Genomic DNA, 12,371 nt, shown 5'->3' with positions numbered 1-12,371 from the left:
AACCATGTTCCTAGCTGCAGTGATTCACTTAACAACCATGTCAAGAAAGGTCGTAAAAATGGGGCAAAACTAATTTAATAACTCTCTTGCTTAGCAGCTGGGCTCCCAAGGTGGTTTTTTAGGAGGCAACTGGACTTTCTTGCTTTTTCTTTTTGTAGATGTTTCGCTTCTCCTCCAAGAAGCTTCTTCAGCTCTGACAGGATGGTGGGGAATTGGAAGGATTTATATTCTTTGCAGACAGCTGGTCATTTGCATCCTTTTAGAGAATCGTTGAGGCCACTTGGAGGTTTATCTGTGCCCTCAGGGTCACCTGAGTGGTGCTCCTGGTTCCTGTAGTCTGCAATTTTTTTTCCTCCTGAAATCCATTCCTACCACCACACCATTCAAAGGGCCTTCATCCCAAATTGTATAGCTAAAAGTCCAACAGTGCAACGACCATGACTTGGATGACTGAGAATCTCTACAGACTTTTAGCAATGGGGAGCTATTTTAAAGATGGAAAGACCATTCGCAGTTAAGGACATAGAATCACATAGCCATAGGGTGGGAATTCAAGACTGTAATGTTCAGGTGGACAGGATAGCTGTCAAAGGGGACCCCAAATTTTCCAACTACAAGAGAAAGAGCTGAGAATGACATTTCAACTGGGTTTAAGATTAGAAACCCATTCTGCTAGACATATATTTTGGGGGGCAAAATCGTGGCTCTCATTATTGACTTCCTGTTTATAGGATTCTGTAACAAGCTAGGATAATGTCGAAACCTCTGAAACAGAGCTTCAGAAAAAAAAGGCCCTGAAGCTCTGATTGGGGGCTTCTTTTCTGATGCCTTTTTTCAGCCTTTGAAACCTCCATTTGAGAAGCTGGGTGGGGCTACATTCGGAGTATAAGACGCACCCAGATTTTCACCCTCTTTTTTTGGGGTAAAAAGTATGTCTTATACTCCGAAAAATATATATATTTCCGATATATATATATATATATATATATATATATATATATATATAATCGGAAATATATATATTTTTTGGAGTATAATATAATATATATTATATTATATATATAATATATATATATATATATATATATATATATATATATATATATATATATATATATTAAAAAGAAGATGCGTTCCAACATCATGCTGTAATTTACACAGTGTCCGCCTCATTTTTTTTGTCTTTGAAGACATAACACGTTTATTAAGCATTCAAACAACAAAGACTATGTAGACCAAACTCCCATTAGCAACGCACTAATGAAAGGTTTGGAGATGACGAGGAGCCAAAGCACAACCCCAGCTTGGATTCTCTTGGCCTACTACATTTTAAAGACAAAAAAATGAGCCATGAAATCACTTTGAAGACATAACACGTTTATTAAGCATTCAAACAACAAAGACTATGTAGATCAAACTCCCATTAGCCATGCACTAATGACGAGGAGCCAAAGCACAACCCCAGCTTGGATTCTCTTGGCCTACTACATTTCAAAGTGATTTCATGGCTTTAGGTCAGGGGTGTCCAACCTTGGCAATTTTAAAACTGGTGGACTTCAACTCATCATGGCTGAGTGGGGAATTTTGGTAGTTGAAGTCACCAGTTTTAAAATTGCCAAGGTTGGATACCCCTGCTTTAGATGATCTATTTTCTGTCCACAAGATTTACTACAGCTTTCCTTAAACCTGGCCATATCCATTGACTTGTAGGCTCCATGGGGATATCTGATGATAGTTTACTATCTTCCAAAGCACACATATAAACTGGGGGAAACCAGGCTTAATAGCAGTGACTGTGAGAGGGATCTTGGAGTCTCAGTGGACAATCAGCTAAATATGAGCCAGCTGTGTGCAGCAGCAGCCAAAAAAGCCAATGCAATCCTAAATTGCATTAACAGAGGGATCACAATCAAGATCAAGTGAAATACTAATACCACTCTATAAAGCCCTAGTAAGACCATACCTAGAATACTGCATCCAGTTTTGGTCACCAGACTATAAAAATGATGTTGAGACTCTAGAAAAAGGGCAGAGGAGAGCAACCAGGATGATTAGGGGACTGGAGACTAAAACAGATGAAGAACGGTTACAGGAACTAGGCCTGGCTAGTCTAGTGAAGAGATGGACCAGGGGAGACATGATAGAAGTCTTCCAATACTTGAGGGGCTGCCACAGAGAGGAGGGGGTCAAGCTGTTTTCCAAAGCACCTGAAGGCCAGAGAAGGAATAATGGAGAGAAACTGACCAAGGAGAGATTCAACCTAGAAATGAGGAGGAACTTTCTGTCAGTGAGAACAGTCAACCAATGGAACAGAAGTTGCCTTCAGAAGTTGTGGGAGCTTCATACTGGAGACTTTCAAGAAGAGATTGGAGTGCCATTTGTCAGAAATGGTGTAGGGTCTCCTGCTTAAGCGGGGGGTTGGACTAGATGACCTATAAGGTCCCTTCCAATTCTGTTAATCTGTTAAAATCATGTCTATCATGTCTATTAAAAGAAATTATGGAGATGATCTACTGTCTTCCTACTTATATTTAAGAATGCCCCCGGAGCACCTTATTGGTTCATGTGTTACACAGAATGCTAGATTAGCTACATCCATCAAGGTTAATCCATCAAGGGTCTAGATGAAAAAAAGTGGCAAGAATTGGGTATGTCTAGTTTAATTAAAAAACAGATTAGGGGGTGACATGATGGCAGTCTTCCAATATTTGAGGGGCTCTCACAAAGAAGAGGAGATCAACCTATTCTACAAAGCACCCGAAGGCAGGACAAGAAGCAATGGATGGAAATCCCAAAGGTGTTTTTTCAAGAGGCAACTGGACTTTCTGCTTTTTCCCTGAAGACGTTTCGCTTCTCATCCAAGAAGCTTCTTCAGCTCTTCAAAGAAAAATCAGAAATCTTTGGGACAACCATGATCTGGATGGCTGATGGCTGATCTGTAGACAATGGATGGAAACTAACCAAGGAGAGGAGCAACCTAGAACTAACTAAGGAGAAATTTCCTGACAGTGAGAACAATTCATCAGTGGAACAGCTTGCCTCTAGAACCTGTGCTTTATCGCTGGAGGTTTTTAAGAAGAGATTGGACCACACTTTGTCTGAAATGGTTGGTCTCCTGTTGAGTAAGGGGTTGGACTAGAAGATCTTCAAGGTCCCTTCCGATTCTGTTATTCTCTGAAGTTCTCAAGCCAAGCTTCAGAATGGACTCCTTCTCCTATCTAAGATTCCGGCCAATGGAAGCCAAGAATGTTTCTTCTTTCCTCTTCAGTTTTTTCTCATTGGGTGATTGAAGACAATGGGGAACCTGACAGCAAATCAGGAGGCTTGGTTTGTTTTAGGAGCCCTAGAATGTCCTTGGGTACCGGTTAAAACAATGTGGTTCTAAAGCATGGAAAAGAAGCAACAGAAAAAGGATGCAGCTTCAGACAAAAGTTACCAAGACCTTGAGGCGGAGAAACAAACTGTCAAGAAGAGCCCAGATAAGTTCAGAGGCACGTTGGAACTGCCAAAATGGCTGTAGCGATTCAAATCCACACATTCTGGTTTTTTTTATTTGTTTGTTTGTTTGTTTGTTTGTTTGTTTGTTTGTCAAACGTACAAGGTAGCAAGTATAAATATGAACATAAACATGAACATAGGAAGTAAGTACAGATAATTGGGGATAGTAAGACAGGGACGGTAGGCACGCTGGTGCGCTTATGCACGCCCCCTTTACGGACCTCTTAGGAATAGGGTGAGGTCCACGGTAGACAGTTTGAGGTTGAAGCTGTGCGAGTTTGGGGATGTAACAACAGAGTCAGGTAGAGCATTCCAGGCGTTGCTAAAGTCGTATTTTCTGCAATTGAGTTTGGAGCAGTTTACCTTGATTTTGTATCGATTGTTTGCCCGGGTATTATTGCGGTTGAAGCTGAAGTAGTCGTTGACAGGTAGGACATTGTAGCAGACAATTTTGTGTAGCATGCTTAGATCAGACCGTAGGCGTCCCAGTTCCAGATTGTCCAAGCCCAAAATTTCAAGCCTGGTGGCATAAGGGATTCTATTGTGAGCAGAGGAGTGGTGGACTCTTCTCGTGAAATACCTCTGGACTCGCTCAATTGTATTAATGTCCGATATATAATGCGGGTTCCAGGCAGACGAGCTGTATTCGAGAATCGGTCTGGCAAAGGTTGACGAGCTGTATTCGAGAATTGGTCTGGGAAAGATTTGATTTGTGATCAAATTGTGAACTATACAGTGAGTCAACGATTTACGACCACAATTGAGCCCAAAATTTATGTTGCTAAAGATGAGAAATTTGGTAAGTGAATTTTGCCCCATTTTACGATCTTGTTAAGCGAACCCCTGCAGTTGTTAAATTAGGTTGTTAAGTGAATCTGGCATCCCTGTTGACTTTCCTTGTCAGAAGGAGGTCTCAAAAAGGTGATCACATGACCCTGGGACAGGGCGACTGTCATAAATATGAACCATTTGCCAAGCATCCGAATGTAAATCACGTGACCATGGGATGCAAACGTTCAATAAGTCACTTGTTTTAATGGCGTTGTAACTTTGAACGGTCACTAAACAAACTGTTGTAAGTCAAAGGCTACCTGTGGTCACTAAAAATGATCTCGCATGGGTTCCACAAATTATTGATTGGGTGTCTTCATTTATCCTTCCTAGATTTGTTCTCTCTGAACTAAATAGTAAACTTTAGAGCGGTGTTTCTGAACCTGGAAACTTTAAGGCATGTGGACCAGTGGTGGGTTCCTCCCAGTTTGGCCCGGTTCGGTCGAGCCGGTAGCGGTGATGATATGACGTCACTGAACCGGTTCTCTTTGTTTGGGAGCTGGGCCCCCCTGCCCCCCCCGTGTTATTCTTACCTTTTATTTGGCCCCGCCCCCAATCTATTCGCTGCCTCCCGAGTCCCAGCTGATCGTCTAGAAGGAAAAAAACCTGTTTAAACTCTTGCCGTGGGGCTTCAAAGGGCCACCCTACAGCTGATCAGTGTTAAAAGGCAGTGTGGTGGTAGACCAGTGCGCTCGAAAAACAAATGGGTAGATCGGTGCCTCCAAAAACAAATGGGTAGACCAGAATGCTCCAAGAACAAATGATAGACTGGTACAGCTCTGCAAGCAGTTAAAAGCCTGGTAGACCAGTACCTCTACTAAATCCTAAACAACTGTCACATGACCATCAGACCACGCCCACAAAATAAGCCACACCCACAGAACCAGTAGTAAAAAAATTTAGAACCCACCCCTGGTGTGGACTTCAACTCCCAGAATTCCCCAGTCAGCTTGCATCTTAAATTTAAATAAAAACACATCTTAAAATTGTTAAGGTTGAGAAATGTTGCTAGCTGGCTGGGGAATTCTGGGAGTTGATCCACACATGTTAAAGATGGAGAAACCCTATAAGTTGTTCTCAATTTAAGACGCCAATTGAGCCCAAAATTTCTTTTTTTTTTCATAATAATTTTTATTGAACAAGTTTTTTTTTAAAAAAATAACCCAAACAAACACCAAAAAACAAACCAAGAAACAAAAACAGATATTTACATCTTCTTTTCAACATCTTCGCATATATTTTCTCCGTTTTATCTTAATCTAGCCTAATACAATTAAGTGAATTTTGTCTCATTTTACGACCTTTTTCTGCCGCAACTGATAAATGAATCATTAAGTTAGTAAAGCAATGGGGAAATCTGGCTTCCCCCTTCACTCTGATTGTCAGAAGGCCGCCAAAGGAGGTCACATGATCCTGGGACACCGCAACCGTCATAAATATGAGTCAGTGGCCAATAGTCTGAATTTTAATCCCATGACCATGGGGATGGTGCCAAGGGCGAAAAACGCTCACAAGTCAGTACTGTTGTAACGTTGAACGGTCGCTAAATGAACTGTTGTGTAAGTCGAGGACTTCCTGTAACTGACTGGCTGGGGAATTCTGGGAGTTGAAGTAAATCAAGGGCTTCTTGTAGCCAAAATGGTGCCCGTTTTTAAAAGCATTGCCAGAGGAACACAACAAAAAACGATCTGAGGAATTTCAACGGAGATGTTTTTTGGAGGGGAAACACAACCTATTCATCATGTTTTCATTATTCTTAACAACGTACTCCAATGAAACTGTGCTTTTTAAATAATAGCGATTGCTTCGTGATACAAATGCTTTCAGCTTTGCTCTCTTTTTCTACCTCAGTCATTAAATCAGCTATTCTGATCCAGCGGTGGTATCGACGTTATGTCGCCCGGCTCGAAATGCGTCGGAGATGCACCTGGCGCATCTTCCAATCCATAGAATATGCGGGAGAACACGATCATATAAAGGTATGGTGTGTGGAAGCACCAGCTCCCAGAATAACGGAGTTGGAAGGGACCTTAGAGGTCTTCTAGTCCAACCCCCTACTCAGGCAGAATACTCTACACTCGTGTTGGTGAATCTATGGAACGCGTGCCGGAAGCGGCACGCAGAACCATCCCACGAGGGATGCGCGGCCTCGCTGGCTCCTTGTCCGCGTTCCTGTGTACACATGGATGCTGGTCAACTGGCCTTGGTGCACGCGGGATCGCTGAAACCTGGAAGAGCAGCGTTCCGTCGCGCATGCGTGAACCGGCACCCAAACTTCTGGTTTCTGACACGGACGCGTGTCTGACGAACAGCTATTTGTCAGATATGCATCCGTGCCGGAAAACGGAAGTTCTTCCGTTTTCTTCCGGGTTTTGGGGCTCCCATGGGCGTGACGGCCAGCGAGACCGCATGGTCCAGGCGGGATGGACCCATTTCTGGCATCCAGGTCGGCACGCGGTGACGTAAAAGGTTAGCCATCACTGCTCTACACCATTCCAGATAAATGGTTGTCTGATCTCTTCTTGTAAACCTCCAGTGAAGGAGGAGGACCCACAACTTGGCGCTCCCATGTGACACCTTGCCTGCGCGAGCTGCACTGGCTTCCGGTGGTCTTCCGGGTGCGCTTCAAGGTATTGGTTCTCACCTTTAAAGCTCTCCATGGTTTAGGGCCCGGTTATTTATGAGACCACCTTCTGCCACCGATAACCTCCCACTGGCCAATTCGCTCCCACAGAGAAGGCCTCCTCAGGGTGCCATCGGTCAAGCAATGTCGACTGACTACCCCCAGGGGGAGAGCCTTCTCTGTGGGGGCACCCGCCCTCTGGAACGAGCTACCCCCAGGAATACGACTGATCCCGGACCTCCGGACCTTCCGTCGAGCTTTGAAGACCTTCTTATTTCAGCAAGCTGGGCTGGCTTAAAATTTTAATGGGTTATTTTAAGGGTAATGGGTTTTAATTTTTGGGAAGCCAATTCGATTTAATTCTGTTTTAAATTATTTTAAATTTTATATTATATGTCTTTTAATTTTGGCTGTTCACTGCCCTGAGTCCTTCGGGAGAAGGGCGTTATACAAATTTAAACAATAAATAAATAATAAATACATAAAACTTCTGGAGGCAAGTCGTTCCACTGATTAATTGTTCTAACTGTGAGGAAATTTCTCCTTAGTTCTAGGTTGCTTCTCTTCTTGATTAATTTCTCCCTAGTTCTAGGTTGCTTCTCTCCTTGACAGTTGTGGTGAAGGAGGATAGCCCCAGAGGACAAAAATAAGAAAAAAAGAAAAGAAATGTATGTTTCCTTCCAGGTTTTGACAATATTCTTTTGATCTTCTGCAGCTCAACCATTTCTTCGACTATCTCATGGACCACATCACACCAAAAAACAAGAAAGACAGTAAGTGTATGTCTAGGTAGATAGATCCACAGGTAGTCCTCGATTTACGACCATTGAGGCCCCAAATTCCCATTGCTAAGGAATACAGTTGTTGAGTTTTGTCCCATTTTACAACCTTTCTTGACATGGTTGTTAAGTGAATCACTTATTGTTAAGTGAATCCTTCGGTCATTAAGTGAATCTGGCTCCCCCCCCATTTATTTTGCTTGTTGGAAGCCAGTTGGGAAGGTTTCAAATGACAATCACATGTCCCTGGAATGGTTCAACCATCATAAATACATGCCAGTTTCCAAGCACCTGAATTTTGATCCCGTGATCATGGGGATCCTTCAAAAGTCGTAAGCATGAAAAATCAGTCGCGTCACTTTTTTCAGTGCTGTCGTAACTTCAAATGGTCACTAAAGGAGCTGTTGTAAGTTGAGGACTACCTGTATAATAGTGGCCACAATCTTAACTTTTCTGATTCCTGAGGGAAAGGATCGTGTGCATAATATCTGAAATATATTTATTATTTTTTTAAAAAAACGTTTTTTTATTTTTTAAAACAAACCAAGATATAATAATACATCATTCCTTCCGTGTGTCTTCTTGATGTTTCTTCCGTGACTTCTTCTTCTTTTTATTACTCCTCTTATCTTCATTTCTTCCTTGATAATTTCCATTTCTCTGTTACAATATTTATAACATTTTCCTTATTTAATTATCATAATCTTTATCTATATCTCTTTTCTAACCAATCATAAATTTCCCCCATATCTTATAATAATCCGTATCCTCTCTCTCTTTAATCATCAGAATTAATCTGTTCATTTCTGCACAATCTAAGATTTTTTTAATTACTTCCCCTTCCAAAGGGATTTTCTCTGCTTTCCATCTTTGCGCAAATGCTATCCTCGCTGCATTTATTATATCTATAATCAAGTATATATTTACTTTACTAATTTTCTCTGGTAATATACCCAATAGGAACAGCTCAGGTTTTAAATCAACATGTTGTTGAGTCATTTCTTCTATCCATATCTTAATTCTGCTCCAATAATCTTTAGCTTTTGGATAAGTCCACCACATATGATAATAAGATTATTGATGGCATTTCCAACATTTAGCTGATTTGTCTTTAAACATTTTTGCCAATGTTTCCGGAGTCATATGCCATCTATAAAACATTTTATATTGATTCTCTTTATATGCAGTGGACATTATTAGTTTATAGTTCCTTTCCCATAATTGTTGCCATCTATCGAGCTCAATTGAATATTCACAATTTTTTGCCCAAGGAATCATTGTTTCCTTTACTTGTTCTTCCTCTAATTCCATACTAAGCAGAAAGTTATAGATTTTTAAAATTATTTTATCCTCTGTTCCCATGAGTATCTTATCCAAATCTGTCATTTCTGAATAAAAACCATATAATTTTGCATCTTTTTCATATCTTGCTTGTATTTGCGTATGCGTATACCAGTCCATCACACTCCCTTGTTCTTCCATTTCTTGTTTCCCTTTCATTTCCCCCATGTCTGTAAGTAAGTCTTTATATCTAAAGATATTTCTAAGATTAACCATATTTGGGTGTATCAATGCTTCCATTATTGATAACCATATTGGAATTTTCACATAGTATTTATCTCTAACCAGTGGTGAAATCTAAAATTTGTTACTACCGGTTCTGTGGGCGTGGCTTGGTGGGGGGGGGTAATGTGACTGGGTGGGCATGGCCAATTTTTTTTTTTTACTTTTAAAACCATTTTTTCTACAACCTCTTCGGCGAAGAGGTTATTAAAAAATGCTTTCAAAAGTCTCTGACGATCCAAGCTGAGTTGCCTGATCGGCAGAGGCTTTTTTTCTTTTAAAAGTCTCTGACGATCCAAGCTGAGTTGCCTGATCGTCAGAGACTTTTAAAAGAAAAAATGCCTCCGCCGATCAGGCAACTCAGCTTGGATCGTCAGAGGCATTTAAAAGGAAAAAAAAGCCTCTGATGATTGTGCGGCTCAGCTGGGCATGGACGGGGGGAGCAGTGATTTTTGCTACTGGTTCTCCGAACCACCCGCCTCCATCGCTACCGGATTGGGCGATCCGGTCCAAACCGGGAGCATTTCACCCCGTCTCTAAACTTCTCCCATACTAATAATAATGCATTTATGCATTTATACAATAATGCATTATTATACTAATAATAATGCATCCAGAATGCGGCCATGCGGGTGATTACGGGAGCAACATGGCGCTCCCATATAACACCTCTCCTGCGCGAGCTGCATTGGCTCCTGGTGGTCTTCTGGGTGCGCTTCAAGGTGTTGGTTCTCACCTTTAAAGCGCTCCATGGCTTAGGACCAGGGTATTTACAAGACTGCCTTCTGCTACCGATAACCTCCCACCGGCCAATACGCTCTCACAGAGAGGGCCTCCTCAGGGGCCATCGGTCAAGCAATGTCGGCTGGCGGCCCCCAGGGGGAGAGCCTTCTCTGTGGGAGCACCCGCCCTCTGGAACGAGCTACCTCCCGGAATACAGCTGATTCCGGATCTCTGCACTTTCCGTAAGGCCCTGAAGACGTTTTTATTTCAGCAAGCCGGCCTGGCCTGAATAGGTTTTATGGGTTAGTTTTTTTAATTATAGCTAGGGGTTTTAAATTGGGAGGCCATTTAATTTAATTTATTTTTAATTATCTTAACTTTTATATTGTATGTTATTTTAATTCTCGGCTGTTCACCGCCCTGAGTCCCTTCGGGGAGAAGGGCGGGATATAAATTTAATAAATAAATAAAATAAATAAATAAATTTCTTACATAATGTCTATGAAAATACGTATGTATCTTACTTCTACCATATCATAAAAATGCATGCCATCCCAATTGCAAATATTTACATTTTTGCTCTACTCCTGCCAAGGGGAGTTCATTAGCCGCATCCTGTCGGAGACGGATGCTATGAAACAGAGCAAACTGGAGAAAGCACTGGAGTCTACGGCGGTACCTGTCAGTTACAAAGGGCCTCGCCTTGGTTTCCCCCTGACGCCAGACGACGCGATTAATGTTCTGGAAGCCTTCAGAAACAATCAAGTAAGTAACTGAAGAACAACCCTCTCAAAGCACTTAGACTTATATACCGCTTCATGGTGCTTTCCAGCCCTCTCAAAGCAGTTTACAGAGTCAGCCTATTGTCCCCCAACAATCTGAGTCCTCATTTTACCGACCTTGGAAGGATGGAAGGCTGAGTCAACCTTGAGCCTGGTTAGATTCAAACTGCCAAATTGCAGGCAGCCAGCAGTCCACAGAAGTAGCCTGCAGTATTGCATTCTAACCAGTGGTGGGTTCCTCCCGGTTTGGTCCGGTTCGGCCGAGCCAGTAGCGGTGACGATATGATGTCACCGAACCGGTTCTCCCTCCCCCGCCCTCCCACCCCCCCCCCACCCACGTTATTCTTACCTTTTATTTGGTCCCACCCCCAATCTATTGCTGCCTCCTGAGTCCCAGCTGATGACTAGAGGGAAAAAAACTGTTTAAACTCTTGCCGCGGGGCTTCAAAGGGCCATCCTACAGCTGATCAGTGTTAAAAGCAAACAAATGAGTCGGGTCGTAAGTGCGAGGACCTTCCAGAAATGACTCTGACCAGCTAGCCATGCCCACCTAGTCACATGACCTCCAAGCCACACCCACAAAATAAGCCACACCCACAGAACCGGTAGTAAAAAAATTTAGAACCCACCCCTGATTCTAACCAGTGGTGGGTTGCTACCGGTTCACCCCGGTTTGGGCGAACTTGTAGCAGCAGAGGCAGGAGGCTCCGCCCACCCGCCCAGACGTCATCAAATACGCTCTGCACGCGCGAAGAACCGGTAGCAAAGGTAAGTGAAACCCACCACTGATTCTAACCACTGCGCCACCGTGGCTCTTCAAGGGAATGTATCAGAGATTCCTAAAAGAAAAGGCAACTATTATAGGTACTCATCTACTTACAACCCTTCTGTCAACTGTCCAGTTGGTGAATCCAGAAAAAGAAACTCCTGGGATATTATTTTACCAAGAGTATAAAATTTTGCTGAATAAACCACATTGGCACAGAAGAAGCAAAACCAGCTCTGAGTTTCCCTCGCAAAAACGAGCATAATTCAGTCTTCCTTTCCCTACGGGCCATCCACAGTCCATTACAGTCCACCAATCACTTCTGTTTATTTTGTTATGGGAACCAGCCGGCCACGCTGGGACATCTATTCTGGGTGTCCTTGAGGGGGGAGCAGTATCTCCTGGGAACCTTGGATGCCATTTCCCCCACTCTTACATTCAGATTCACCACTTCCTTTTGTCAACCTGCAAGCGGAGTAGAATATTGGTGAAAGTGCGAGTCGGCCTTGACGCCTTCGTTTAGTGACCGTTTGAAGGTAGAAAAGCAACCCCAAACGTGTAACTGCACTAGGATAAAGAATGAATTGTTAAAAAATAAAAGAGAATAAATATGAGTAGAAACAGAGAAATTAGAATTTGAGGGCGAATAAAGATGTTGTTTATACAAACAAGCATACATTTTAAGATATGATAAAAAAAATGGAAAAAGAAGATTTTGGCAAAAATGGTAACTGAGTAAAATGTATTTGAATAAGATAAATTGTATAAGTTATGATATGGCCAATATTATATTCATAAAATATGCA

The 12,371-nt window shown here is 42.3% G+C and overlaps 1 protein-coding gene across 1 annotated transcript in view; it reads left to right on the top strand.

Annotated features, from left to right (window-relative positions):
• The first annotated feature begins 3,388 nt into the window (after positions 1-3,388).
• Positions 3,389-12,371, top strand: part of PPEF2 (protein phosphatase with EF-hand domain 2) — a 30,216-nt gene continuing 21,233 nt past the window's right edge. The window contains exons 1-4 of the mRNA XM_070948643.1: positions 3,389-3,491; positions 6,181-6,308; positions 7,668-7,725; positions 10,613-10,782. Of these exons, the coding sequence (XP_070804744.1) occupies positions 3,389-3,491; positions 6,181-6,308; positions 7,668-7,725; positions 10,613-10,782 (459 nt within the window). The remainder of the gene's footprint in view (positions 3,492-6,180; positions 6,309-7,667; positions 7,726-10,612; positions 10,783-12,371) is intronic.

This window comes from Pituophis catenifer, unplaced genomic scaffold, assembly GCF_029215685.1.
Source record: "Pituophis catenifer annectens isolate HBS135680 unplaced genomic scaffold, rPitCat1.0.hap2 SCAF_8, whole genome shotgun sequence".
Taxonomy (NCBI): Eukaryota; Metazoa; Chordata; class Lepidosauria; order Squamata; family Colubridae; genus Pituophis; species Pituophis catenifer.
Note: the sequence above shows the minus strand (reverse complement) of the source record. Positions and strands in the feature narration are given on the sequence as shown.